Source organism: Canis aureus, chromosome 25, assembly GCF_053574225.1.
Source record: "Canis aureus isolate CA01 chromosome 25, VMU_Caureus_v.1.0, whole genome shotgun sequence".
In the NCBI taxonomy this organism is placed as follows: domain Eukaryota; kingdom Metazoa; phylum Chordata; class Mammalia; order Carnivora; family Canidae; genus Canis; species Canis aureus.
This window is the reverse complement of record NC_135635.1, coordinates 1,740,866-1,765,492: the sequence shown is the minus strand read 5'-3', so window position 1 is coordinate 1,765,492 and position 24,627 is coordinate 1,740,866. Positions and strand designations below refer to the sequence as shown.

At 43.2% G+C, this 24,627-nt stretch overlaps 2 protein-coding genes across 32 annotated transcripts in view; one reads left to right on the top strand and one right to left on the bottom strand.

Moving 5' to 3' along the window:
• The first annotated feature begins 408 nt into the window (after positions 1 to 408).
• On the top strand, positions 409 to 23,165 carry PCBP2 (poly(rC) binding protein 2). Of its 29 annotated transcripts, none has more exons than XM_077869823.1 (15): positions 409 to 566; positions 2,936 to 3,078; positions 3,649 to 3,672; positions 3,764 to 3,796; positions 4,139 to 4,255; positions 6,303 to 6,434; positions 7,870 to 7,998; positions 9,053 to 9,139; positions 10,997 to 11,089; positions 12,238 to 12,279; positions 13,521 to 13,593; positions 14,113 to 14,151; positions 15,087 to 15,139; positions 16,219 to 16,388; positions 19,030 to 19,812. In XM_077869823.1, the coding sequence occupies exons 2-15, from the start codon at positions 3,010 to 3,012 to the stop codon at positions 19,379 to 19,381; spliced, it is 1,413 nt and encodes a 470-aa protein (XP_077725949.1). In that variant the 5' UTR covers positions 409 to 566; positions 2,936 to 3,009; the 3' UTR covers positions 19,382 to 19,812. The 29 variants fall into 29 exon arrangements, with proteins under 29 accessions (XP_077725949.1, XP_077725947.1, XP_077725959.1 ...); XM_077869821.1 differs by having other exon boundaries at positions 15,084 to 15,139; XM_077869843.1 differs by lacking the exon at positions 19,030 to 19,812 and adding an exon at positions 22,741 to 23,165 and having other exon boundaries at positions 410 to 566.
• MAP3K12 (mitogen-activated protein kinase kinase kinase 12) overlaps positions 22,982 to 24,627 on the bottom strand; it is a 15,978-nt gene continuing 14,332 nt past the window's right edge. For all 3 annotated transcript variants that reach the window (XM_077869820.1, XM_077869818.1, XM_077869819.1), the window contains exon 14: positions 22,982 to 24,604. In XM_077869820.1, coding sequence (XP_077725946.1) covers positions 24,506 to 24,604 — 99 coding nt within the window. In that variant the 3' untranslated portion in view covers positions 22,982 to 24,505. The remainder of the gene's footprint in view (positions 24,605 to 24,627) is intronic.

Here is a 24,627-nt window from a genome sequence, read left to right as displayed (position 1 = left end):
AACTCTCTCCGCACTCAGGCCTGGGCTTTCCGGTCGGGCCGCTAGGGGCCGCTAGCGTCCTCCTGTCCGCGCGCTGCCGCTCTATCCCAGGCTCGGCCGCCGGCTACCAGGCGTCGTCTCGCTGGTGCCGACGCTGTCCACGGAGCCGCTCTAGGCTGCCCGGAGGCCGTGCGCATTGTGTGGGGAAGGTCTGGACGACGCAGTCGCCTCGCCGGCCCCCGGGGCGGTTAGCGCTTCCGGGGTCGGAGGGTGCGCGGGGTTGAAAGCGGGCCGCTCCGCCCCGTCCCCCTCCCAGACCAGCAGAGGCAGCAGCCGGAGCAGCCGCAGCCTGCGCCCTCTCCCGCCCGCCCGCCCTCCGCCCGCCCGCCCGCCCTCCGCCGCCCTCCACCCGCCCCGGGGTCTCTTTCCCCCTTCCTCCTCCTCCTCCTCCACCCCCCCCTTCCTCCTCCGCCCGCCCGCGGGGCCCCCCTCGCCTTCCCGCCCGCCCCTATTGTTCCGCCCCCGGCCTCCCGCCCTTCCCCTTCCCGCCCGCTCCCCTTTTCCCCTCAGTCGCCTCGCGCCTGCAGGTAAGCTTCAAAATTCTCCCTCCGCCCCCAGCTATAGCTCTGTTTCCACTCTTGCCATCTTTCTCAGCGGGCTCCGGTCTCCGTCACGAGCCCCGGCCTCGCGTAGTACCGCGTGAGCGCCTACCCCCTCACTCTGGCTGGCCGGCCATTCACGCGAGGCCCTGGCTCAGGCGCGGCCTAGTAGGCCTCGCGCAAGGCCTCCCCCCCTCCCCCCGCCTTTTCCCGGTGGCGGCTGCGCAGGAGTCAAGGAGGGCGCGCGCGCGGTAGGGGGGGCGGCGGTGGATTTGTTGGTTGAAGGGGGTGGGGGGAGGCGATGGCCGGCTTGCTGGCCGGGCGGGTGAGCGCGGCTCCCCGCGGGGGTCAGGCGCTGGCGCAGCCACACGAGGAGGCGCTACTAGCCCGGCCCCTCCCCCTGGATCGCAGCGCCCCCCCCCGACCGAACCGTTTATTTTTTTTTCGTCCCCCCCCCCGTTCTCTCTTTTCTAGTGGAGGGATGGGGGGGGGGCATTTTTTAATTGGAAAATGCTTGGATGACCGAGGGGAGGGGGGCTGCGGAGTTAAAAGAAAGGGTAAACGGGCTCCCAGTTCCCGAGTTATTCAGGACGTTCTCTCGGGGTAACGAATTTTGAAATTACAAAATGCTTGCGGATGTAGACCCAGGCCGAGCTATTTATAGGAGAAGGGGTAATGGACTGCAGGATTAGCAGCTGGATTCCTGGGATTGGGCACACTTATATCGGCCCAGCCAGGAGAAAATGACAAGGATTTCTTGGATGTTCGGAGTTAGAAATGCTCCTTTGTGCCTTAATCACGAAATGGCCTTCTAGTAGATTTTCAGTGTTCTTGTCCTTTCGTACTTGCGTTACTGTGCTGTTTGTAAAGTGATTCCCCTTATATTTGAGTGGAGATAAGGAGTTAAACTGCCAGTATTTTACCATATCTTTAAAAAAAAAAAGTCATTCTTATAGACGTAACTCTATCTCCCCCCCTTTCATCCCCCCCCACCCCCCCGCCCCGCAGCAGCACTGTTGTTTTTCCATGAGTGAAAAGTGTTGAATTCTGGGATTTTGCCAGCAGTTAATTCTATTTTGAAGATGAGGGAATGAGGTGCCTTGGGGATGCAAAGCCCATCTTTTAAATCGGGCTCTGGAGGTAACCATGGGGCAGCTTGCCATATACAGAATGATCTGGCAGCGAGTTAAACACTTCTTAAAAATTTAGGGGTGGATTTTGTGTTAGAGCAAAGTTAAAGCGGTAGCTGTTTTGTGAAGGGGGAAAACTAGCTCTAGGAGAGAGATCATTGGTGTTGAGTTTTGAGGGGATGGTTGCTAAAAATGTCACTGGAGAAATTTATCAACTTTGGAGGACCTTTTTAAAGCTAATGCTGTTAGGTCCTAAGGAGGTATCCTAGGGAAAAAGGTATATCCAAAAACCTTTTCTTTCTGCATGTAATCTGTTACTCCAAAACTGAAATATTGGGAACATTGTTTCGGAGGACAGAAGCTTTCTCTGTAGGAAAGGTTCAATACCCCTGTTACTTGAAACGATTCTACAGTAAATTTTCAGCAATACCAGTTTTATTTTCATTGTTTTCTTTGGAAAAAAATTTAAGACTTAATAGATTTGAATAAAGGTGGAGTGGTAACAAAGCTTAATACACAGAAGCAAGGAAAATTTTCAAATCTGAGTGATTATCAGGTTGGGTTGGGGAAGGGAATAGGAGAAAGGACTCAGGCAGTACTTAATGTATTGAGTCTTTTCCCAAAGGGGAATATGGAACCCTAGCCTTCATAGAAGGCTTTCAGAAAATGCGTTTTTCAGTGAGGTTGTTGATTTAAATCTTATTAAAATTATTTGTTGTCATCTGTCAAGATTTGAAATTTTAACATGAGTTAATCTCAATATTTTTACCTAGAAATTGCTACAAATAAGAAAACTTAACATGTCCTTAGCTTTCAACCTGATCTGCTACCTAACAGGGAGGCAAAAGGTCATCTGCCTCTCAGTAGTTGGTTAGAGTGAGGTTTGTCCAGGTGTTTCTGTATCCTGTCAAAGCTTATTCTGCTTGAAGGACAAATGCACATTCAGCAGTTCCTTTACAACCATTGCCAATTGAAGGAATCTTCCTCATCCCGAGTGAGAGTCAGCGGAAACCCTACCATTGAAGGAGAGCTGACTGAAAAGTCTCCTTCCGAACCGTAACACAACCTGAGCTGTAAATGGTTGTCATTAGTGCAGTTGTGCTGGGTATATACAAGCTTGCCAGCTGATAGGCTGTCTTTTAAGGAAAAGAATCAGAAAACATTTGATACTGATGAAATTTCTCCTATTTTTTTCCCCTTCTGATTTTGGTCATATTTGCATTTCAGTTTTTGGCTTTCACCCCCACCAGTGACCAAAGACTTGACCACTCAAAGTCCAGCTCCCCGGAACACTGCTCGACATGGACACCGGTGTGATTGAAGGTGGATTAAATGTCACTCTCACCATCCGGCTACTTATGCATGGAAAGGTATGCACCAGCTTGGGAAATTGGGTCATAGTAACTGCTCAGGGAGAGGCCAGGAAGAGAGGGCATGCATCTTGGAGCTCATCAGATTAGCACTGTGGGGCATCTGGCTTTAGCACTCTTCTCTATCAGTGTAGATGACAGTGTAGTGGGAAAATGGACAGACTTTAGTAGGAAGCTCCACTGAGCAGGAAAGGCTTAACTAGAGGATGGAGCCAAAGACTGTCTCATATCTGGATAATAAGATTTTGTCCGTGGAGGTTGCTATAGCTTGTAATAAGTACATTTCCTCTGCCCAGACAATTTTGGGAAACTTTAAGGGGGGGAAGGTGATATCTGGTACTTTAAAAAATAACATTAAGCACAATAGCATTTGATCATTCCTGCATCATTATTCCTTCAAAGTTCTTGGATATCTTCATTTATGTTTTCTGCAAAGAAAAGATGAAGCCCATTCACTCCCTTTCTCTGTAAATCTTAGTTTTCAATTGCTTTGGACAGTTAAAAATTCCTTTTCATGATAATGAACGCTTCGAGTTTCCTCTTATTTGACGCTAGTTTTCTCCATTGCAGGAAGTTGGCAGTATCATCGGAAAGGTAAGACAGTTTCACTTCAACTCTAATTACTGTTTAGTCAGTCTGGGTTGAAATAGCAGTTGGAGCTCACTCTTGACTTTTCCTCTTACAGAAAGGAGAATCAGTTAAGAAGATGCGTGAGGAGGTGAGTTATGTGGGGGGAGGTTAGGGACAGTTAAGTCCTTCAAGGCAGGAATTTTCTTTAATGAGTGATTACAAGGGGGAAGGCCTCAATAGGAAAATCTGGCATTTTTCTGGCTTGGTTATTTGTAATGGTATATAGTATGCTGGAAAATGTAGTTTGGTAACTTAGTTCATTCAAGCATTAAGGCAGCTTCTGTAGTCTGAGGATGAAAATGAGCAGTATTTGAAATGATACTGTGTCAAGATTATATGGGCAGTTCCTTATTTGGGGGTGGGCTGCGTGTTCTATATATTCTCAGATCTTTTTGTCTTATTTAGCTTTTTGGCTTTGTTTTTTATCCAGAGTGGTGCACGTATCAACATCTCAGAAGGGAATTGTCCTGAGAGAATTATCACTTTGGCTGGACCCACTAACGCCATCTTCAAAGCCTTCGCTATGATCATTGACAAACTGGAAGAGGTTAGTTGTTCCCCCTTATTCTGTACTTAGTGTCCGTTTATTTATTTTTATTTTTTAAGATATATTTTGATTTCATTTATTTTTGGGGAGAGTGCTTGCCCTCGTAGTGGGGGAGGGGCAGAGGGAGAGGGAGAGTCTCCTCAAAGCAAACCTGATGCAGGGCTCAATCCCAGGACCCTGAGATCATGACATGAGCCTAAATCAAGAGTTGGCTGCTCAACCAACTGAGCCACCCGGGCACCCCTCCCTGCTTAGTTTTCCTTTTAAAGTGCTTCTAAATAGCTTAATGATTCTCTGAGAGCTTTTTAAATTGAAGAACAGAATGGATCATGAATATCTTATCTACAAATATCTGTCCCCAGAATTTGAGCATAAGTCACTTGAATCATTAAGACAAATAGTTTGACTATTACCAGGGATTCAACATAAAAAATTTGTGTGAAAAAACAGCATCTTTTATTTTTTAACCTAACAGTTTTTGAAAGTATGGCAATACTACATTACTAAACGTTGTCTCCAGATTTATAGTTGAGTGAACTTAACTGTGCTTTTGTTAGGTTCCTTGGTGAACACTAACATATATTATAAATAAATACAGATAACTTTCTGCCTTTGGCACAGTTACATTTTTATGAAAATCAGTCTGATAACTTTGTGTCAGAGAGAATATGTTTTATAGGTTTTCAGAAGCAAAATATCCACGCCAGAGGTTTTTTGTTAGAGGGATGCTTTTGGTTCACCAAGATACCTTAACCTTCAGACACTGAACAACCATTGCCCTAGGTCTTGTCTTGAGTCCTCCCCCTCTTCAGTAATGCTGCTAATCGTGCATTTGACACCACAGTCAGGAGAACTGTTGGCTGCTGCTTGGTTGGTGGTTAGATACTTAATGATGCCTGAAATTTTATCATGGCCAACATCAGAAATGTTATCTTTTGACCTGCAAGGCCCTGCTATCCAGAGCCTGGAGCTTAAACATTCAGAAAAATCTATTCATACTTTTAACATGTCCTTGACTTTAAGGGCTTATGTTTAAGCACTTTCTAGGTCTAGTTAGTATATAGAGATTAGGCTGAGAAGTGATGTTTAAACCACTTAATCTTCAGAAGGCTAAATTTAACTAGGTTAAAACCATGACTTTTTTGGATGTAGCATATAGTTAGGGGAAAGATGGTGGGCTCTGGAGTCTTAATTTAAAGTCTGCAGCTTTTTAGATGTGATTGGGATGAGTAATCAGCCTCAATTTTATTATCTGTATAATGGTGATATTACCAAGAAATTAAAACCATGATACAAAAAAAAAAATAAAATAAAAAAAAATAAAACCATGATACATAGAACTACACTACTTAATCATCTTAGTTACTGAAGAGGACAGAATTGGTTTTTTGAATTTTGGATTCCATTGTTCTATCTTTCTCTTTAATATTTTATTTATTATTTATTAATTTATTTGTTTATTTGTTTATTTATTTTTAATTTTTATTTATTTATGATAGTCACAGAGAGAGAGAGAGAGAGAGGCAGAGACATAGGCAGAGGGAGAAGCAGGCTCCATGCACCGGGAGCTTGATGTGGGATTCGATCCCGGGTCTCCAGGATCGCGCCCTGGGCCAAAGGCAGGCGCCAAACCGCTGCGCCACCCAGGGATCCCTAATATTTTATTTAATTTTGACTTTGATACTGTTTTACTTTGCAGTCAGCTCTAATATGTAAAACTAAGAATCACTTTTCTTCCTATGAGACTCCCCCCCCCCCCCCATGCCTTCCATGAAAGAAACTATATTTAAGGCTAATTCTGAGGAAGTTTGTAGGTGTTTTAATCTTTTCAGAAATAGTTGTTCAGGGGGTGGGAGGGGCAATATTTGAACTTTTGCTGATGGTAGATCACAACATAATAAATAATCCTCATAAGGTTTAAAACAGTTTTATTATTATAGCAGTCATGAGTCTCAAGGATCTGCTTAGTGTATGTGCTACCGAAGCGAGTACCCCAAGGATGTGCTTAAACTTACATTCTTTTGTTCTGATGAATTTCTTTTTGAAGGACATCAGCAGCTCTATGACCAATAGCACAGCTGCCAGTAGACCCCCAGTTACCCTGAGGCTGGTGGTCCCTGCTAGTCAGTGTGGCTCTCTCATTGGGAAAGGTGGTTGCAAGATCAAGGAAATACGAGAGGTTGGTAATTTTTGTGGTCTTCAAAATGTTTATTCTAAATGTGACTTACTCTATTAATAGCTCTTAGTATGGCTAGGGAAAGTTTGAAGTTGAGATGATGATTATTATTATTTTAAAAAAATTTTTTTAATTTTTATTTATTTATGATAGTCACAGAGAGAGAGAGAGAGAGAGAGAGAGAGAGAGACATAGGCAGAGGGAGAAACAGGCTCCATGCACTGGGAGCCCGATGTGGGATTTGATCCCGGGTCTCCAGGATCGCGCCCTGGGCCAAAGGCAGGCGCCAAACCACTGCGCCACCCAGGGATCCCCATGAGATGAAGATTATTATTGAAGTACCAATCCTAGATAATTAGAATTTGATTCTGTACCAGGAAGAAAAGGATTGTACCATTGATACATACATAAAAATGTGTAGTTTTTTTTTTTTAAATAGTTCTCATATGTCTTACATCAGAAAATTAACCAGAATTTCTGTCAAACATGACCTGTTTGTTTTTTAAGATTTATTTTTTTTATTTTAGAGAGCACTGCTGTGCCGGGGTGGGGGCAGAGGGAGAGGGAGAGAGAGAATCCCAAGCAGGCTCCATGCCCAGTATGGAGTTGACATGGGGCTCGATCCTACTACCCTGAAATCCTGACCTGGACCGAGATCAAGAGTTACATGCCTAGCCAACTGAGCCACTCAGGCACCCCTTGTTTTCATTTTTTTATTTGGTAATTTTCCATGAGACTACATACTTTTTTTTATGTCTAAAAAGATTACAGTTTGATAGGTAATACAGCAAATATTTTCCTTGGCCAAACTCCTAAACATAGCAAGGGGAAAACAGGAAGGTATATTAAGATGTAGCTGTAATTGTGCTCCCTTTTAAACTGTGGAATTTACATTGAACTATGGAAGCTTTTAATAGTATCTGAGAGTTACTGAATTGGATGTTGGAATGAAATTTGAGTGGCTCCTAAAGGACTTTTCAGGAGCTTTATTGTACATGCCGTGAGAGCATGGATTTTGGTTTTGTTTGACGTATTCCAAGCAATCTGGAATGGTGCCTGACACACAGAATGGACTTAATATAAATATTTGTTCAATAAGAGAATGAAAAGTAGGTGATACTTTTGGGGATTTTGTTTGATGGCCCATGAAGCTATCATTAGCTGAAAGGAAACTTTAGAAGAGCCTTTTTCTTGAGAGCAGCTTAAATTTAGGCTGTTATTCAGGTTTATTCTTGACTTTCAGAGGCTAATTTATTTATAACTGTGATTAAACAGTCTTATCTGGAATAAGGGAAGAGTGGGAAGGGAGAATAAAAAGGGTAAAATAGGAGATGGGATAAGTATCTCTACTGAATGTTAGACTCTAAAATTGCTACTTGGAATTAGAAGAGTACGAGCTGTTTTTATCTGATTTTTAAAATTTCTTTTTACCCCAAAGAGTACAGGGGCTCAGGTCCAGGTGGCAGGGGATATGCTCCCCAACTCAACTGAGCGGGCCATCACTATTGCTGGCATTCCGCAATCCATCATTGAGTGTGTGAAACAGATCTGCGTGGTCATGTTGGAGGTAAGCCCTCAGGCTCATGCTGAGAATGGGGGGAGGGTGATTCTAGGGAGACAGACTGATCTATATTTAGTAAGACTAGAATTAGGTGAAGCTGTTAGAAGCTTTCAGTGGGGGTGGGGAAGAGGTTCCCTGAGTTCATATTTTCCTCCCCCCAGCTTTGACTTTTCTTGTAGTCTGAGCAAAAATAGAAACTGTTAAGCAGCAGTGATCTTTGGGTTTACAGCAATTCTAGCAGGGTTGGTAGGGGAAGATTTACTACTTGGACTGAGTAGATAAAAGATGTAATTGGGTTCCTGAGAAGCTGGAGTTGCCTTTTGGATTACAATATTTTGACTGTGTGCAACTTTGAGGCATTCTTCAAGTTAATTTCCATGTTTTAAGGCAGGATTATATTTAAGATATTTATATAGGAAAAAAATTTGTCCATACTGGTGTTTTTGAATGATTTATGAGGTCCTGGTAGTATATGCTATTCAGTTAAAACAAGAATAGCAAAATTAAGGGAAAATAAACCTTTTTAGAATTGTTACGGAATTTCCCCCATGGTCCATGAGAAAGGAAAATAGAATCTTCAAGTAGAGTTTAGAAAAATGTTGATCAAGCCTTTCAACTATTTCTTGACAGTGTCTGTATTATCGTAGGCATAATATTTGGGTACTGTATCTCCTAGTTTTGGTTTCATTTCTTATATAGGCCAAAATGTGAGATCCTAAATTACCAATTATATGGGTAGAAGTTTGTCATGTTCATTAGGTTTATTTGAAAACGTGGAAATAAAAAAAAATAAAGAAAATGTGGAAATAATGCATACATTATTACAGGGTAATCTGCCTTGATGAGAATTAGTGTGAGCTGTGTAGTTCACGGACCCATCTTACTGCTTTAAAGGCAAATAACTGCAGATGATTTGAGATTAGATCTAGCCAGAGACAACGTTGGTAGGTTGAGGGGATGGAAATTAATGCAGTTTTTAATTTAATTGATCTGTGTGAGCTTAAGCCACACAGCTGAAGCAGCTTTGAAACCTTATCTCTTTTTGTTTTTTTCCCCTCTGACTCTCTCCCAGTCCCCCCCGAAGGGCGTGACCATCCCGTACCGGCCCAAGCCGTCCAGTTCTCCAGTCATCTTTGCAGGTGGTCAGGTAAGAAAGTTCTTTTTGGTGGGCTAGAATGAACAGGATTATATTTGAAATGTCAACTTTGCCAGGAGCACACCAGGCCACTCTGCATGCTTGCTGAAACCTGTACTCTGGCCATAGTTTGACCTGCTTTTAGTTTTATTTTTTTGTACTGGAGAAAGCTATGAATGCCAAGCCCTTAATTTTTAGCAGGCAACGGGAGTTTTGTAGGCACTCTGAAGGGGGAATTTACTTGGTCATTTAAAGTGGGTTGCCTTAGAAGAAAGGGTTAAATTACCTTGGTGTCACTATTTCTCTCCCTACCCCCCACCCCATCCATGCTTTTTTATGTGTGGGGTGTTCTTTAGAGGTCTGAATAAAAGTTGCAAAGAACTGGACCTCTGAAGGAGATTCTGGATGGTGGTCTCAAAATTGGGGGATCCTAAACTTGAGTGTCCTACAAACTTCCCCTTCCCCTTCACCTCACCTCCCCTACTCCTACCCCTTCACTCCCGAACTCCAGTGAATTGTTCCCCCAGGCTCTTAACCTCATAAAATGCTGGTTTGAACCCACATGGCAAATTGAAACCAGCCGGGGTAAGGGTTCAGTGTGCAAGAATAGAAGGGGGAGAGCATGTTGGGCTGTGGTGCTTGACCTTTGGTGTTAAGAGTAAGAACACCAAGGCACCCCTTTGGCCTCTTTCTACTTCACCCACCTAAATTCTTGATCCTTGGCACATGGTTTATTCTGAAGTTAGATTTTTATGACAAGAGCATGGATCAGAACCATGGTAGTTTTATGCTTTGTTGGTTAGTATTTATAAGGAGTAGGTAGGTCAGTTTCTTAAGTGTTGGGGTTTAGGTTGAAATAGTGACCTTCATTTCGGTGGCTACCTAGGCAAGTGCATTGCTCAAAATGCCTTTTCCCAGGGAGGGGCTGGCCTTTTATAAGCACACTTAACTCAGTTCCATCTTGTCTTTGAATTGGGGGAAGCATAAACTTGAAGTCCATCTCATTCACATTCTATTTTGAGTTGGCATAAACTGAACAAGATTTTGGGGACTTAGTTTGTCAAGTGCTTTTGCGAGCTTTCACAAATTAATCATGTTACAGTGTTACCTTAAGACAGTTTAGTGCCTTGCTTTGTACAAACCGGATTGGTTAAAGGGTTTTGTCGGTCTGGATAGTCAGGCAGAAAAACAAAGGCCCAGAGTCAGTATAGAAAGGAGGCTTAGCCTTAGAAGTTTATCCTTCTCCCCAGGAACTCCAGGTTCCTGTCGTCTGGATTCTTCCACTCCCACTTGGGATTATATAGAGTCCCATGCTGTGTAACAGCAATCCTCTCTATAATTCTTCATTTCCCTTTCCTTTCCTTTCCTCCTTTTTCCACCCTCCCCTTCTTACCTCTTTGCTTCCCCACCTCCCTCCCTCCCCCCCCTTATTCAGTTGACCACCCTCTAAAGGCTTGCAGCTTCTTTCATGAGTGGCCCTTATTATTCCCATGGACCTTTTGAAATGGACTGGTTCATGCAACGTCCACAGATGGACCTGTATCTTTTGTTCCTTTGTGACAAAAGTGGGCTCTTTAGGGGTTCAAGTTAATCCCACACACAGATCAGGAGCTGGCATCAGCTCTGTTACCCCACCCCTTCATTCTTACTGAAAAAAGCCCAATTGTGCAGTGTGATACCTGCCACAAGGTAACTTTTTTTTTTTTTTTTTTTTTGAATTCACTGATTGCAGCTCGTTTCAAATTGTGTCGTGAGCTCCTTTTTAAAGGAAAAGAAAAAATTAAACGACTTTTTTTGTGTGAATTTCATGCTGGTGACAAGGTGCCGGATTGACAGCCCTGGAGACTGAAATCCTCTATTTATCCACAGGACAGGTACAGCACAGGCAGCGACAGTGCGAGCTTTCCCCACACCACCCCGTCCATGTGCCTCAACCCTGACCTGGAGGGACCACCTCTAGAGGTGAGAGGGGATGTTCAGTCTCCAAGGCTCACTCAATCCTTCCGCCTCAGCCGAGACTGCCAACACGCGGGGGGCCAGTGGCGCTGGTGATTTTTGTGCTGTGGACACCACCTGTCCACGGGGACCTGGACTGACCCCCCCACATCATTTCACACAGGCCGCGTAGCCCACCAGATGGTAACACCAACTCTCTTTTTTTTTCCTTTTTTTTCCTTTTTTCCTTTTTTTCTTTTTTTTCTTTTTTTTTTTTTTTTTTTTTGTTGTTGTTGTTCAACCCCTCTTCCCCATCTCCCACTCTTCCTATCCCATTTTCACCTTCCCACCCCCACCTGGGTGTACTTTTGGGGGTACTGGCCACTGTGATGTGAAAAGCTTCACATCCTGTTAACCAGCCATTCCTTCCCGTCCCTTCCTATTTCTCCTCCTTGTCCCCCCACCCCATTGCCCTTAAGACCCAGCTCCCTTTTCGGAGGTTATGGTGTGGGGGGAGGAGGGTGTAGTGGGAGCTGCAAGTGCCTTTTATGGAGGGGGAGGTGGGAGAAGGTGCAGGGTTTAGGACACAGTGATTTGTTTGATTGATTGATTTTGCATTCCTGTGGTCAGCTCCCTAGTGTTAGGTACTCAGCTAGCATCCAGTGCATTTAAGGTTTTTTTAAGGCAGATGTAGAGAAAAATAAGCCAGGGACAGGGAAGTGTTTCAAAACATGCCACGTAGGTTTGTGCAGATACAAATCATTCATGTCACCGTGACTGGTATATGAGGGTTGGGGTGGTTGAGGGAAGAGACCATTTTCCTCCTGCGCTGACTTGTACATAGGGAGAAAGAAGGGGGTTTGGTCAATTGAGGCATTGCTTAATCCCACTTCCCACCTTTCCTTTAAGAAACAATTGTGTATTTTGCCTTTGATTGCAGGGAATATGGCTCCCCTCATAGGCTTCCTGGAATAAAGCATCATATTTAGGTTTCAAAGAAGGCCAACTCAGGTCTGACTGTGTTTGTGAGATACCATCTACTGCCTCAATCTCTGGCCTCCCCCATCTCTAGTTCAACTCTGGCTTCCTGGCTAGTTGAAATCTGTCTCCCCTTCTCCCGCTGGGTGGCTGTCCGTGATTGGTTTTTAATAGGAACTGTTTTCCTCCTTTTGTAGGCCTATACCATTCAAGGACAGTATGCCATTCCACAGCCAGATGTAAGTTTTGTTTTCACTTCTTGTTTTGAAAAGCTCCCTCTCCCATCCAAAATTATTTCACTCTTTCTTCCACATAGGCAGAAGTGAGTTGGGTCTTAAAAATTTGCAGTATTATTTTCCTCACAAGGTGAACCCCATATTTTGGCCCCTAAACAATCTTTAATCAGGGTCATAGTAGCACCTTGTTTGCCTTTTGACATAATCATTGGAAATTTGAAGTCGGCAGATTATTAGATTCTGCTTTACCCTGTGTTCCACATTATTCTGTTTAAAAAAAGAAATGTTCCATGGTATGTTGTCATTTGTTATTCCAGGGCACAGTTTAAATTGACAGTGGACTGACTGTGCATCTCTTCATGGAGTCCTTTCCATGGGGGAGGAGTGGGAGGTTGGGTTTGTCTTTGGGTACTCCTCAATTTAAAAAGCATCTGGATGGGTGGGAAAGGGGCTTATTTTGCACAGGGAGGGATAAGCTGAATATTTTGGGGGTTCAGCTCAATAAAACCTTTCTTGCCACTAAACACTTGTGTTAAAAGTGTTGGTATTCAGACTTCGTGTAAGGGCTTTTTTCTCTGCACTTTGTTCTGTCGTTACTAATCCTTTCAGGTGCTGAGCATTAGACTTGGGAAGTTGGGTTTGGTTCTTGGTTAGTGTTTGGCCCAGGAGGGGGAAGTAGCCTTGAGGAGGGATTGTTTGATGACAGCCAGAGTAGTTAATATAGGCGAAGAACAATAGCTGTAGAAATCCTTTGGAAGGGGGTGGGGCTGAGCCCAGTTTGGTTGCATCTTAATCTCAACCCCTTGCAGTCTCCCTGCCCCCTCATCTCCTTCCCTCCTCCCAGTACTGACGGAACCCTGCATGGTGTGTTTCCCTAGCACCACTGCACAGTTTGTTTACCTAGCCTGTCTGTGCTTGTCCCTGGGGCAACTGTTGCAATGGCTGCAAACACCTTCATTAAGTAGCCCACAAGGGGATGGTTGTTGGGCGGGTGCTGCTGCTTTTCTTTTCACACACCCAAAATGCATTCATTCTCCGGGAGCCCCTCTGTATTTTCTGACCTCACCTTCATATTCTGCCCATGTCCAGGATTGTGGGATAAGCCCCATCATTACCCTGTGTCACAGTTTGAGTAGTAGGGTCAACCTGGGGGATCAGGAGCTCTGCATTTTCAAATTTGAATGTGCTTGAGCCCTGGCTCTGTTACTCTTCTAATGCCAACCTCTCCTGTTTCCTCCCTGCAGTTGACCAAGCTGCACCAGTTGGCAATGCAACAGTCTCATTTTCCCATGACGCATGGCAACACCGGATTCAGTGGTATGGATACCTCAGTGTTTATTTCTGTAAGGTGTAGTGCAAGACAGAGGCCAGCCCCAAGGTCTCAGTTTGACATCTTTTTAAAACATACTTCATTACCCAGCATCCTGCTGGTTTAAACTTGCCTGTCTTCTATCGCTAAACCGAAGGAGGTAATGTGTTTGTTAACTTGGTTTTCATTTGGGGTGAGTTATTCTTAAAAAAATAAAAAATAAAAAATAAAAAAAATAAGGCCCTGGAAGGTTTGGGGTGAGGTCTGGGGATGCTTGTCAGGCAAAGGGTAGGCTGGTATTTCTTCTAACCCATCCTCACTGCTGCCCCTTTGATCTGATTGGCACCCCATTTCTCTCCACCAGCTATTCACAGATCTGGGTAGAGAATCCATTTGTGCCAAATTGTGTAGTGGTTTTTGGTTTTGTTTTGTTTTGATTTTGGGGCTTTTTTTTCTGTATAAGGAATAACTTGTCCGATAGGGTTAGGATGAGACCACCAAACTCATTTTCACTTGTATCTTAACAGGCATTGAATCCAGCTCTCCAGAGGTGAAAGGCTATTGGGGTAATGATTAAAAAAAAAAATCTGTAGTATTCTACTGTTATATTAATAAACTGGTGGGAGTCTTGTTTCACTGCCCATGACATACCAGCAAGATGCACATGGCAGAAAGGAGCTGAGAGAGCAAAGGGGTGGGCCTGGTGCCCCTGAGGGTCCCTTGATGGATCTGGCCAACCCCCTTCTAAAAATGTTGAGTTTAGCAGCCACAGCTGAGAGCAGGACTAGCTTTGAGAATTAGCCAGCCGGCCTGGTCCTGCCCAGGTGTCAATATTATTGATGGGTATGGGTGTTTGCTGATGGGATTTTTTTTCTTTTTCTTTGAAAAACAAAATAAAAACCAGAACAAATTACTGAGCAATTGAGGAGAAGACAGGAAATAAATCTGGAGAAATGAACTTCCCTCACCTGGCTGCCATTTCATTCTTTGACCTTCAAGTGTAGGTTAGGATTGGGGGAGGTGTTAATCTGATACAGGTATATTTAAAGCAACTCTGCATGTCTGCCAAAAGTCCATGGTACCCAGTAACAGGCATGATATTGGCACTGGTGCTAGTGAGCATCAGGTGAGATAAAATTGGAACACAACAGCAGCAGGAAATCCTAAGCAGTAAAGGGGAGCAGTGCAGAAGGACTTGGTTAGATTTTGGTCCTACCACATTCCCTTGCCCCTTGCTTCCATCCCCTTACACCCTAATAGGCTGGGCTTTGCAGGAAATGGCATGAAATCAGCTCTTCTGAGTTTACAGAGGAACCTTTCCAGCATTATTTCTGTACCCCTTTCCCCCTCTTTCCTCCTTGGAGGCTTCCAAGTTAGTGATGAATCCCAACAGCCAATGCTGGGTTTCCAGTTTGTTTCCTTCTGTTAGGTTAATGTGCAAATCAGTGGGGGTTTGTTTGCTATGCATTGAACTTCCTTGCTCTCTTCTGTCTTTTAGCAGGTTTGGATGCATCTGCTCAGACTACTTCTCATGAACTCACCATTCCAAACGATGTGAGTATAGTTATTAGGGTTGCATGGGATAAAAATAAAGAGTAAATGTCATGCCATTCTTAAGGCCTAGAGAAGGAAATGGGGTTTTTTAGATCCCAAAAAGTATGTAGAATCATGAATAAAAATTGGAGAAAATTGGTGAAACTATTGCATTGGCATCATGAGTCAGACCCATTTTGTCTCAGCAGATAAAATTCTCATTGGCCTTTGTTTCTTGGATGATCTGAAGCCTTATCCTTAAAGCATCAGTCGTTGTTGAATGTTCTGTCCAACATGGTAGTCACTAACGACATGTGGCCATTTAAATTGTGAAAATAGTAAAAAAATAAACTCAATTGCTCAATCTCACTAGTGACACTAAAGATTTTCAATAATCAACTGTTACTAGTGTTTGCAGTATTGGACAGTATGAATATAGACCAATTTTTACTTTTTCTGAAGGCAAAAGCATTGTAAATTAGCCAGAATTTTTAAATTTTATTTATTTATTTGACAGAGCACAAGCAGGGGGGTAGTGGCAGGGAAAGGGAAGAAGCAGGCTTCCACTGTGGAGCAGGGAGCCTGATTCGGGACTTGATCCCAGGACCTTGGGACCATGACCTGAGCCCAAGGCAGATGCTTAATTGACTGAGCCACCCAGGCGCCCAAATTAGCCAAAATTCTTATCTATCTATATATTTTTTCTTATCTGTATATTAAAATAGTAATTGTAGCAGGATGGTTTTAGGCAATTTTGTTGCCCAAAACCGGAGCCTACCCAGGAGAAACTGGTTTGTTAGCATGTTGCCTGTGTTTTGTTTTTGGATTAGTACTTTGAGGAAATGAGCCTAATGCTCCTTAGGGTCAGTCAGCTGTGAGTTGACTGACCTGTAGTAGTCAATTTGGCAATAGTGGAGATAGAATCTAGAGCTCGTTTTTAAATCAGTAGTATGTGAGTAGGGTGTGTAGGATGCAGATAATAGTTTCCATTGCCATTATTGTGGACCCAAGATACAGAAGGCTAAAGGGGTGGGATGGAATTTTTGGACCTAGCCGTGCAACTCTTGATTTGGTGTGCCTTGTTGTTTTTCTTCCTTAAGTTGATTGGCTGCATAATCGGGCGTCAAGGCGCCAAAATCAATGAGATCCGTCAGATGTCTGGGGCGCAGATCAAAATTGCGAACCCAGTGGAAGGATCTACTGATAGGCAGGTTACCATCACTGGATCTGCTGCCAGCATTAGCCTGGCTCAATATCTAATCAATGTCAGGTAAGGGTTTCCTCCCTACCTTTTTTTTTGTTTATTGTTGGCAACACAAGTAATGTGTGTGTTGGGGAAAGCTACAGTGTATTATTGAATGTGGGAATATTGGGGGGATGAGAGTGGGGGTGGGTGGAGATGGCAATAAAGTTTAAGTCTAGCCCTACTTTGATCCCTTCTTAGTGTAGCAAGCAGAAAACGTAACAAGATTGTAATAAATTTGCATGTGGGAGGGGATTAGAATGCTTGCATTTGACTGATGGTTTTAGGCATGGAAGGAGTGGAGCATGTCTTCACTAGTAGGATAGTGCTCTGACTGGAGCACCCATACTGACTTAGAAGCAGATGTGGGTCTCTTGATGTACATATTATAGACCAGTATTCCTTTCACTGATGGGGTTTAGTCTCCAAAGCACCCTAATTAAAGTAAGAATAATGAAGTAAATATGATGGCAAGACAGTTTCTTGGAAGCAGCCATTATCATTTATTCTGAAAACATCCATTATTTTCAAGTTACAAATGTGTTCCATTGTTCAGAGCTTGTGGGAAAGGGGAGGCACAGGTTTTGGACTGTTTCAGAAATGCCTAGCCTGTTTTCTTTCTTTGTTTGCCACCATCTCATACCTTAATGGCATCTTGAGGTTTTATCTTCCTCACCCAAACCTAGCTGATGTTACTGCACATGACAGCCATAGGACAGTGGGCATCCTACAAGGCATTTGTATTTCTTGCTTTCTCAGCACATGTGCCTCAGTCACGTTCTGAATTGCTTACTAACATGCTAAGCCAGGGTTAGCAGTGCATTTCCCAAGGGGCTTAGCCATCCTTCTCATGTAGATTTTTGTCTAGTCATCTCTGTCATAATTATTGAGTCTTTGCTGTGTATAAATGGTGTTCCGAGTTCCTGAATCTAGTGCCAGGGAAGGAATTCATAAGTATGAAGTCTATTTTATTCTACTTATACTGACCATGTATTTATTCCTTTGTCTTTGATCTCCTAATTGAGAATTTGTCAATTCCCCAGTGATGTTGACTTTTGCCTTAAGGCTTTTAATGTCTTGAAGTATTACTAGCATTTGTGGAGAAAAGACTTTCCTGTGTCTAGATCTGCTTGTGCTACCAAGCACATCAGATTGTTCATGTTCAGTGGGAAATGGTAGTAAGCTTTGCACAGAGGCTGTTTGCAAAGGTTTGACTTTTTGTTTCTAATTGGGGGTATGGGGAGGGCTGGTCTTGAGTGGTGAGATTCATGTTCTTGGAAGCTGGGGTTTTCTTCTTCTTGGGTAGGCTTGCCCGAAATATTGTTAGGTAGCACTTAAATGAAAGTGACTTGTTTGACCTTAGGTCAGTGTCAACATTGTAAGGAAGCGGAACATCTCCTCCTGACTTTCCTGATTCAGTTGTTCTTTTCAGGACCATCCTTATAAGATGGCTGGCCATTTAGGGGTCATCCTGTTTAATGAAACTGTCCAAACTATGGATTTGGGTCAAAACTTTGTAAAGCTTCATTTAACACCAAAGCAAAGATTGTATATGCACAAAGCTTATTCTGCACTTTCCTATATTGGCCCAGTTCGAATGCAAAAGCCAATTGGTTTTATTACTTGCAGGCAAGAAAGATTTCTCTGCTTTCAGTAATGGGTTCTGAGCATCTCTGCTCTTAACTGTCAGTCTGAGTCCTTTCTTTAGCCCCTGCTTTATGAGTTGTAACAGTTTCTGGACTTAGGTAAACAAAATGGAATCTTAGGGAGGATCCCTGCCCTTGAAGAGTTCATCTTATAGGATTAGGTTGTTCAGAGAGTCTTTGACAAATACTGTAGTTCTGGCTTAGACACGTGGGCATTTGGGAGCTGCTGGTCATTACAGTTATTTGGACTTTATTTTAAAAGTCGAGGCAGTATTTTTACACTTTTAAATGAATTTTTCAGGAGGGCTTGAGTATCTTTCAGTTTTGTAAGGTCTGTATTAGAACTATGTTCAGTTAAAAACAAAGGGCTTTTTTTTCTCAGTCCCATCTTACCATAAATGAAACTTTCCTACTTGTTATCTACACTTTTGTTCTCAGCATTATTCTTTGTAAATGCTACATTCTTTGAAGTTTTGAAATTAGTGACCTAATTTGGTTTCTTTCCTTTTTACCATCCTGATATATTGGCTAGTTTACTGCAGAAGATGGAAGCACACTTCAGTATTAGGGTGGGAAGTGTCTAATTCTATAGAATAACATTCTGCACTTTCAAAAGTGATTGGTGGGTGTGAGACCTTTGTTCCTCATTTGGAGATTACTAAGAATACTCATTCATTTTCTACTTTGAAATCATTTCCTTCTGACTTTTGGATTGGATCCACGTGTCCGATACATTGAAGTGTGCTCCGTGTGATTCCTTTTCTTAGTCTGTCAGCTTTTTCTTCACCATAGCAGTTTTAAATAGCATTGTGGAATGGGATTTGGCAAAGTATACATTTTGTAGAGGGTGGGCCACAGACTGAAAGAGGGGCAGCTTAATCACAATGTGGTATTAGGTCTTCCTAATTTGCAACCAGAGGCACTTAACAGATAACAAGCGGTTTTTGTCCTGTACTTTTTCCCTTTTGTGGTCTTCCCTTCCACCCACCCTTTTTTTTTGTTCCTTTTTTCCTCTGTTACAGTTTAGAAAACGCTAAACCCTCCTCCCAGGCAGCCTCCGTCACGATCCCTGATCACCTCAGCATCAACCTCTCTCAACCCTCCACCCCTTCTTCTTCTTCTTCCTCCTCCACCACCACCCCCTCGCTCGCCACAGCGGGGACCTCCGACGCACCCTCCAGCCTCCCCAACCCTCTTCCGACCGCCCCTTGTGTCTCCAGTCTGCTTGGCATGAAACCCATCCCTCTCCTGGCTCTAAATGTTGTGTCTGCTGCTAAGGGTACCGGGGCTTCAGCTACTACCACCACCACCTCTGCTGTGCCATGTGTAACTAACAAACTGAAAGGCGAGAAACAGAGATTCTCCCCCTACTGATTGAATATCTTGAGGCACCCTTCAAGTATTTCTTGGTTCATTTTGTTTTTCTTTGTTAACATTGATGAGAACCAAACAATTGTGAGCTTGTGACCGTTTCCTTTTTACTATTTTGGGGTATAACGGGTGGGGGTGGGGGCAATGGTAACCTGGGGTTAGGGTTAGGCCATTTCATCTGAGTGCCTGTTTCAGAGTCTGACTTGTTGAATTCTCTATCTAGAGCCCAGTTCTTGCTCTTCTTTTTGATTGTTACTTTTTTGTAGCTTTATTCTGCATTGCAATATAACAATGTGTTAGGCTCTGTGTTAATGAATAAAAGCTTCTCCATTAACCTTTTTTTTTAAAATTATTTAATGGTTAAGTTCTCAGCAGGCCTTCTTGGCCGGATTTGTGTTTCTAGCTGTAATAAAGTTGCCACAGTAAGAACTTTAGTTGACTGTGTGCTGTGAAGGGTAAAGGGGTGGGAGCTTGTGACCTGTGGCTACTCAACTAGGAAGTCCATAAAACTGACTCCGTGCCTGTTTGTGTCCCTAATTCAGCAATAGTCCTTTGTCATTCCCCACAAAAGGAGATGGGCCTGTAGCAGGTTACCTCTTGAGGAGTCTTCTTTAATTGGCATTAAGATGCTTTAGTGAAGACCAGTTTCTCTGACTTCTCAGATCCCTTACCCTGCCAATGGCAGCAGGTCACAAGGGTATCCATCCCAGGATTGTTTCCTCTGGCGAGTGGTTACTCTGAGGATCTTTTACAGAGCATACATACAAAGAAGTTACTTCTTTACCTAGAATGGGATGCAAGTTGAAAAACGTCTAATAAAGTTTGCTGGCTTTTGTCTGCATTTCTCTGAATGAGAAGTACCCTTTTACTGTGACACTGGGGTTAGTCTTGAACAACCAACCTGTACCATTACCCAAAATTTGACAGGATTCTCCAGTAATCCTAAACCTACCCTGATTAGTCAACTAAGTCCCTTTACCTTTCCTTCCATTTCCCTGCCCACCCTTCTGTCTGCCTCCCACCAACCCTGTCATGAGGAGAGAATTGTAAACTTAGATTTAGAAGGAACTTCTAAGATCAACTGTAACTCACCAGTCAACTCATTTATTGGATTAAAAAAAAAAAAGGCCTTGGAGAATTTCAATTCACAGTTCACGAGTGACTAGTCAGCACTAACCACTTGTGCTTTACTTTTACTCAAGTATACTTTATCTCCCTGAAGCCTGGTTTTTCTTATCCCAAGACCTCTCTTTCCACAAAAGACTAGAAATGCTATAGGTATGATGGCAGAAGGCTACAGATTTTTTTCTGGTGATCATTTCCCACATCTCATTTGGTTTATAGTATTAAAAAACCAAACCTAATTGCTCTCAAGTATTGCTGTATATAATCTCATGCCCTTGTGGCTCCTCAGTCGCAGATTGGGCCTAGGAACTGGCGTTACATGTCCCAAGTGTACAGGAAGGACTAGAGGAGCAACCTATTCATTGTCCAGAGAGTTTTCCCTTGCTAGTTGCTGGTTGCTCCTTTATCATGTGGGCCAGCTCTCTCTCAATAAGCTCTCTCTAAATAGGAGTCCCTTGCCGCTGCCACCCCCCCCCCCCCCCAACCAGGTTTTAATTTTATCTAGTCCTTGATTTGAAGGCCTCTTAATGAGTACTCCTAATGGTGGAGGGGTTGCGGGCATGGAAGCAGAATCTTAAGATGCTAACTGCCACCGCCACCTCCAGAGGTGCTTGGTGTTAAATTTAAAAAAATTTTCAGCTCCCCCATGTGGTTCTTCTATCATAGACTCCTTAGCATAGCATGATATTTTGGTTGGATTTTTGCTTCTTGCCCTTTTCCACATCCTGCCTCAGTAACTGCTTAGGCTGTGTAGAAGTTCTGGATAGCCCTTTTATTTTTTTTTAATATTTTATTTATTTACTCATGAGAGAGAGAGAGAGAGGCAGAGACACTGGCAGAGGGAGGAGCAGGCTCCATGCAGGGAGCCTGACGCGGGACTTGATCCCAGGTCTCCAGGATCATGCCCTGGGCTGAAGGCAGGTGCTCAACTGCTGAGCCACCCAGGCGTCCCTGGATAGCCCTTTTTTGATACCAGAGTACCATCACTTTATTGGATGAACTTAATTTATTTGGGGCCTAGATCTAAGAAGCTCTTTTCCTAAAACTTCACTCCCCACTAAACTCTTGGGTTCAATGCTTTACTGTTTATGTTGCTCTAAGTCATCCTATTCTAGTGTTGGCAAGAATCTGTCCCCCGTAAAAGAACTAACCTCCTTTATGCTCATGAGGTTAGAAACATTATTTCAGACTTAAATACGGTTCGTAATTGAAGGACCTATTTCCTGGTTGGTTCTTGGGTGTTTTGTCGTGTCCGTCTTTCCCGTCCCTCCCCCCTTTGGCTTTGCATTGTTGTGGAAGGCCTAGAGATGGCAAAGAACATTCATTTTCTCTTGACTAGAATACCATTCAGGCAAAAATCCTCATGAAATTTATGAATTGAAACTGAGTCTTACAAACTTAGTTCTATTCAAAGCAGGAGCTAAAAAACTTGTGTATGTGATAATCAGCAAGACAGGCTATAAACGCCTAAATACTTTTCTTTCAGAGCTCAAAATTGGGTTCTAGGACCTCAAATGATATATTTGAGACAGAAAGGCATTGTAGCTGGCTGGGTATGTTTGGATGTAGAGACCAAAGGTTTCGGAGCTTTTGGAGTGAACCAGGGAATTTTTGAAACCTGTTGGCTTCTGCTTTTTAAGTTCTGAAGAGTATAGGTTGGGTATAATTCTTGACTATACTTGCTATTCCTTTTTTCTTTTAACATTCCTTAGTGGTTAAAACTATATAAATTATCTGATAGGAATAGCTTTTACAATGCTAGAGAAACCCAGGACTGAAGCCTTTTTTGATCTGTCTCAACATTAGCCTCACGAGGCTACTTTCAGATAAAGATTTCCGAAACTGCTTTCTATCAGTAGCTTGGGAGGAGCTAAAATAAGCTCAGCAGTAAAGAAAAGGTGCTTCTGTGTAGTATAACCCTGTAAGAGGAGGTTTTAGTGTATGGCATATTTTTGGAAAGCATTTAACATCTCCCACGAAGATTCCAAAGAGCATCATTAGAGGAACACCTACAATTGGTAATCAGAATCTGTTTCTTTTGGTTCTGGGTTATTTTCCTCAGAAAGCTTGGATTGCTGGGGTTACAGGATTAATCCAGGAACTCTTAAAATGTCTCCCTTGACATTGAATACTGTGTACTCTTCCTTTACATTTCACCAACCAGACTGTACGTTTCGGAGGTGAGATGCAGCTGGGCATTCAGAAAACTAACTTGGAGTTTATTTTTTGTGTTACAGGCTTTCCTCGGAGACGGGTGGCATGGGGAGCAGCTAGAACAATGCAGATTCATCCATAATCCCTTTCTGCTGTTCACCACCACCCATGATCCATCTGTGTAGTTTCTGAACAGTCAGCGATTCCAGGTTTTAAATAGTTTGTAAATTTTCAGTTTCTACACACTTTATCATCCACTCGTGATTTTTTAATTAAAGCGTTTTAATTCCTTTCTCTGTTCAGCTGTTAATGCTGAGATCCATATTTAGTTTTATAAGCTTCTCCCCCCTTTTTTTTTGGCTCATGAATTTTTCTGTTTGTCATGGAAATGTAAGAGTGGAATATTAATACATTTCAGTTTAGTTCTGTAATGTCAGGAATTTTTCAAAAAAATTAAAAGATGGACTGGAGCTTTTTCTTTGTGAATAGAAACTGGATGCCACAGTGATTCATGTGGGTTTTATTCCTGTTGTCTTGCTGTTCTTTTTGCACCTTTTATGCCTCAAAGGACAAGGACCCTGCTTGGGTTTTGAATATAAGCCTTTATTCCAGTTAAGATGTTTTCTTGTTTTACCACTCCATCTTTTTTTTGTAGCCCTTGAGCCTACCTTGCAAAGTAACCAAATAGCTGTCGCAAGCTGGCTGTGTACCCTTTGTCCAAAAGTTCAAGGGTTACATTTACCTAAGACTTGTCTGCAAAGAGTAGACAAGCACTTCTGCTGGGTGGGCAGGGGGTGGGGAAGGGTGCACATGCATATGATGGAAGCAGTTGGATGCGAGTGTCTGACTGAGACTCCAGTCACTGGGCATGTCTGTCCCATCCTTGGCCAGACTGAAAACCAGTGTCTTGTTTGGAGTAACTTCATTTACAGTTCTTACCATAAGAATATGTGTTTTAACATTTTCTGTCCTGCTATAGTTTTTCAGAAAGATGTATCTGCCTCCATTTATGCAGATAATTTTAGAATGTTGGAACTTTAAGTGATACTCATTTAGTGGGGGGAAAAAAAGCCTGAGAGGAGGGAATAACTCGTCCAGAGTCCTCAGAGAATGTCTGGAGCCCAAGGCTCCTATTTGAACTATGTGTACTACCCCATATATTCATTTACCAAGAAAACCCTCAACAGCTGGGCCTGCATGGAGTGGTTATATTTTAAGATTTTTCACAGGGGTTACAATATGACAGTCCCCACCCCAATCAGGCACCAGGATAAAAGCAGGGACTTAAAACATCATCCCATTTCTTCAGCCTGAGCCATCACATGCTTTCACAATCTCCTGACCTCCCCCTAGGCCCTAAGCCAGGGCTTGGGCAGAGAAATGGAGGGACAAAGAAATTAGTTACATTGCCACCTGAGAAACCTCAGAGGGGAGGACCCAGCCTTAGCCTCCCTCCTCCCAAGTGCAAAATGTGTAAACAGAGTAAACGGAAAACAAAAAAGTGCAGTCTAAGTGGCTCCCTCTCCTCCTCCCCAGGGCTGGGGGGAAAGAATATAGAGGAACATAAGAGGCAAGTCTGGCTTTTCTATTGCCTTACCGCTTGCTGAACATAATGGGGTGAAGCAGGAAGGGGCCAGTTTGCCCATACCCACAGCTCTAGGGCAGTACTTGTCCTTCATTTCCACAGCTGCCAGGATCCCTAGAGTTTACCAGGTGAATTGGTCAGGGGTCAGACTCCCTCGAGCCTGACTTAAGGCTGGGACAGCCCCATCGTTCTCTGTTGATTATGTGGCGCTTATATATTATTTATATAAATAATTTCTCTATGTACAGGAATAAGAGTGGCTTTCATGGAGGGAGGGAGGCCGGAGGCTGCAAGGCTTCACCACTGTTGGAGTTGTCCAGTTCCGTGCTGTCACAGTCTGAGTCCTCGATACTGGGGGGGCCCTGTGAGGAAGAGCAGAAGTGCA

Bases quoted from the DNA above. Each gene is read 5' to 3' on its own strand.
- PCBP2 (XM_077869821.1), top strand. From the start codon at position 3,010: ATGGACACCGGTGTGATTGAAGGTGGATTAAATGTCACTCTCACCATC. The intron at 3,797-4,138 runs GTGAGTTATGTG...TTTTTTATCCAG, and splicing joins TTAAGAAGATGCGTGAGGAG to AGTGGTGCACGTATCAACAT. The intron at 9,140-10,996 runs GTAAGAAAGTTC...ATTTATCCACAG, and splicing joins TCATCTTTGCAGGTGGTCAG to GACAGGTACAGCACAGGCAG.